This window comes from Ruditapes philippinarum, unplaced genomic scaffold (assembly GCF_026571515.1).
Source record: "Ruditapes philippinarum isolate M1 unplaced genomic scaffold, ASM2657151v2 ctg6076_1_1_1_1, whole genome shotgun sequence".
In the NCBI taxonomy this organism is placed as follows: Eukaryota; Metazoa; Mollusca; class Bivalvia; order Venerida; family Veneridae; genus Ruditapes; species Ruditapes philippinarum.
The window spans coordinates 51,196-54,830 of NW_026865362.1; the positions used below are offsets into that span (position 1 = coordinate 51,196).

Here is a 3,635-nt window from a genome sequence, read left to right on the forward strand (position 1 = left end):
GTGCAAATGTATTATATTTCCGGATCTTCTCAAAGTATTTGAAAGATAAGTGATTTGGCAGAAATGTATGCAATAGAAATGGAATTTCCATGTAAGAATAATTCCTTTACTAGTAATGTGTTTTGTTTATAACTGCGATACAATGGCCAAATTAAGTTGGCAATTTATCCGCCGTCTGTTAGCCAGTACGGTATAGCTCCTTCTAAATGACCTTTCAGTAGTCTAATCATGAGGGCACATGTTTTCATTATTTAAGTGAACCACCTACTTTCCTTATCAGCAAGCGAAATTGTTAAACGCTGCTAAGTTAGCCGTCCAAAATAAACATGAACATCGTGATTTTGCTGGCTGTAATAAGGTAAAATAACTGTTCAATACATGTCTCTTTTTTAAATACAGATGAACTTAAATATTATTATTTACAGAAAAAAACAAGAATTGAGAGGAGGGAGTAATTATCTTATGATATAACAATTATTCAAATAATCACATCAACAAGAATGTTATTTATAATTGTAAAATGCACAACGCAAACAAAAGTACACCAATATTCTTAGTTCATTGAAGATAGGAAGTGCACCTGCGCTGAAGAAAACGACAAGGAGTGTAATAATTGAAGCTTCACAGTTTGTTTTTTTCTAAGATGTAAGACACGGAAGGCTGGAACACAAGTGTACTTTCAATGTTTATCAAAAATAGGTTATCGTGCACACCTTTATTTGTTAAATTAGAGAAAGCCCACAAACTTTCACAAGCAAATTCACCATAAAGAAAAAATTTGAGTTATTAATTTGTTCTTCTTATTTAATTTTATTATCAAAGAATTTGCATGATTGTGCACTTGCCTTTGACTTTGATCAAAAGAAAAACAATTACACGGTTCTTTTTTGTTAGGCAAAAGAAGGAAGAAACAATACACGTGTACTTTCGTTTTGTAACAAAGAGTAGTAATTACCCGGCACTTACTTTTTTTACCGACGGGTACATTCTAATATAGTTCTCTTTCATTTATATGTCTACATTATAGTGTATGTGACAGTTTCCTGTTAGATGCCAAGTGTCCACATTGTAACTGGAACGGGATATGTAACACACGCAGTGGTCTGTGTAATTGTTATGAAGGATACAATGGTGTAGATTGTAGTGTAGACTGCGGTTGTCATGGTCACGGAATATGCATGCAAGGTTTGTAATTAACAGTCTCATCTTCTGATCTGTATTATTTTTACAAACGTTTTGAAATGAAAAACCTGTGTCTGTGTCTTCAAAGTAGGGCATAATAGAGGGCGAATCGTGCACTTTTTCAGATAAATATGGAACTGGGCATACTTGTTAGTTAATAAAATACGCTTTATTTAAGCACGGGTGTTTTCTGACTTAAATTAACATCATTGTCAAGTTAGCATTGCATACCGATGTCACTGGGCAACTTCATTTGATCACTTCAAATGCATCAAACAAAACCTTCAACATTTTGAATTTAAATCATGTTTGGTGTAATTTAAAGTTCTCAATCCTTTGGAGAGCTCTCCATTGTTCTTCATTGTAATTTAAAGACATAATCTTGTGTTATAACATTTTTAAGGGATAACATTTTTGTCGATTGTATATTTTTTTATTTTCACGAGTGATTTATTTAAACAGATAATACATGCAAATGTGACCGGGGCTGGATGTGGTCTAAGACGCAACATAGATGTGTCTGGGATTGTAATTGTCCGAATGGTAAGCATAAAACATAAACAATCACCGTTATATTTCTTTATATATCCAACATGCTTTTGCATTGTGTGCATGCATTGTAGTAGAATGCTGTTTAACATTAAAGTGATATTCATCGATTTGTAAACGGACTTGCAACATCCTTGATATCCCGGTAATACTTCTTGCAAAAACATACTAGGTAACGAATCTCAGTTCAGTTTGAAGCAATAAACAAAAACGCTTACACAAAAATTATTCTGGCTGGAAACATAAACAACTCTTTATTCAGTTTTGATGATTTGTAAAGACGCGTCTGCATGTTAATTTAGCCGGAGCTAATTGGGTGTTGCAATTCCGTGTTCAAACCGATTTTGCATAGGGACATTCGGAAGTTGTTGTTTTTTTGTTGTTTTTTTGTTGTTAGTTTTATATTTAAAAGGAATTCTACGGATTAAGGATAAATTATATCCTAAACGTACGATGCCATGACAATAATTTGTGGAGGTTAATATTTGTTCTTGCTCTACATTTATAGGCTTGAAAGTAACATTGTCTCTGTAAAAAAAATATTGCCAACACGAAGACAGAAACATCAGTGTGGTGGTTTAAACATTTATTATTGAATCTTGTATTCGTTGCATGCTTTACATGAAATAATGCAAAAGTAGATTCAAATTTATTGCACGTGATTGTTATAGACGTACAGTGTATTGGACCTGGTGTATGTGGATGTGCACATACGTGTAAATACGGCACGTGCTGGAATGGACAATGTGAATGTTGGGAGGGTTATAAAGGAATTACATGTGACACATTTGATAAAACCATGTACGTATAATAATCATGTTCCATTTAATCAACGACTGTTGACAACTATTATCTATTGTAACGTGTTTATGATTATACTTTTTTATAATCTCAAACGTGTGTAAGTTAATCAATGTTAATCGTTCATGTTTCATACACAAACAATTAAAGCAACAATAATAGTAATAGCAAGTTAAGTTTTGTCAGAAGCAGGAAGCTTAAGTGTTACCACTTACAGTCCGAAAATAATCAGATAAATCATGGTTTCAGACCTTCTTTTATGTACTCATTTGTACTTAGGACTCGGGAAAAAAATTTTCCTGATGTTTAAAGTTATTTTGGTCTTCTAGAAATGCAGCATTTCTTTCTTCAAATAGTGATACGATATTTATTATCAATTCATGAGACAAGCCACGTGAAAATAAAAAAACTTTGAAGCCATTTTGTATTAGTCTCGTGAGAAGAGAAAATAATATGAAACATTATAGGATGATGAATAGAAACATTTCCGTTGGAATGAATCTTGGAGGTCTTTCATACTGGTCACCGGAACTGAAATTTGTTGACGTTGCAAAACAGTCTCAAGAATGGATTACAGAACATCACACCACGCATCAATGGGACACGCACGAGCATGACACAATCACGTGGCGCGACGACGGATATCCGGCCAGTCTACCGAGTATGTTCATTACGTCATCTTTCCTGTTAGGCTTGCAGAATCTTTCTTACACGCCTTTAATTTGATAACAGATATGTGTCACAATTTCTGCAAGAATATCGAAAACGTTTAAGTGTTACATTGTAACACAACCATTAGCTTATTATATTCCAAATATGATAAATGTAAAGCTTTATTCATTTTTAAAGAAAATTTGTCATACAATTAGATATCCAGTTTGCTTTTCCAATAAGACGTTTTGTCATTGCTATGTGTTTTTGTTTGTTTGTTGATGTTTTTTTTTGTTTTTTTTTTAATAAAACAACAACCGAACTTTCCGTTACAATCAAACGTTACTGTCTTTACTTAACAGATGATATGTTAGTTGGAAAATTAGTTCTTCGAGCAAGCGCAGGGATACACGGTCCGCAGGGGAACTTTTACACTACTTATGGGGGAAATG

General features: G+C 33.4%; 1 protein-coding gene across 1 annotated transcript; it reads left to right on the forward strand.

Annotated features, from left to right (window-relative positions):
* Positions 1-233: 233 nt before the first annotated feature.
* On the forward strand, positions 234-3,613 carry LOC132728750 (tenascin-like; the record flags this gene model as incomplete). Its single annotated transcript, XM_060714420.1, is given in 6 exon segments — positions 234-358; positions 1,028-1,185; positions 1,645-1,725; positions 2,403-2,532; positions 3,000-3,193; positions 3,546-3,613. Coding segments are annotated over 6 exon segments (663 nt in total), but the record flags the coding sequence as incomplete, so codon positions are not given.
* Between the last annotated feature and the right edge of the window lie 22 nt (positions 3,614-3,635).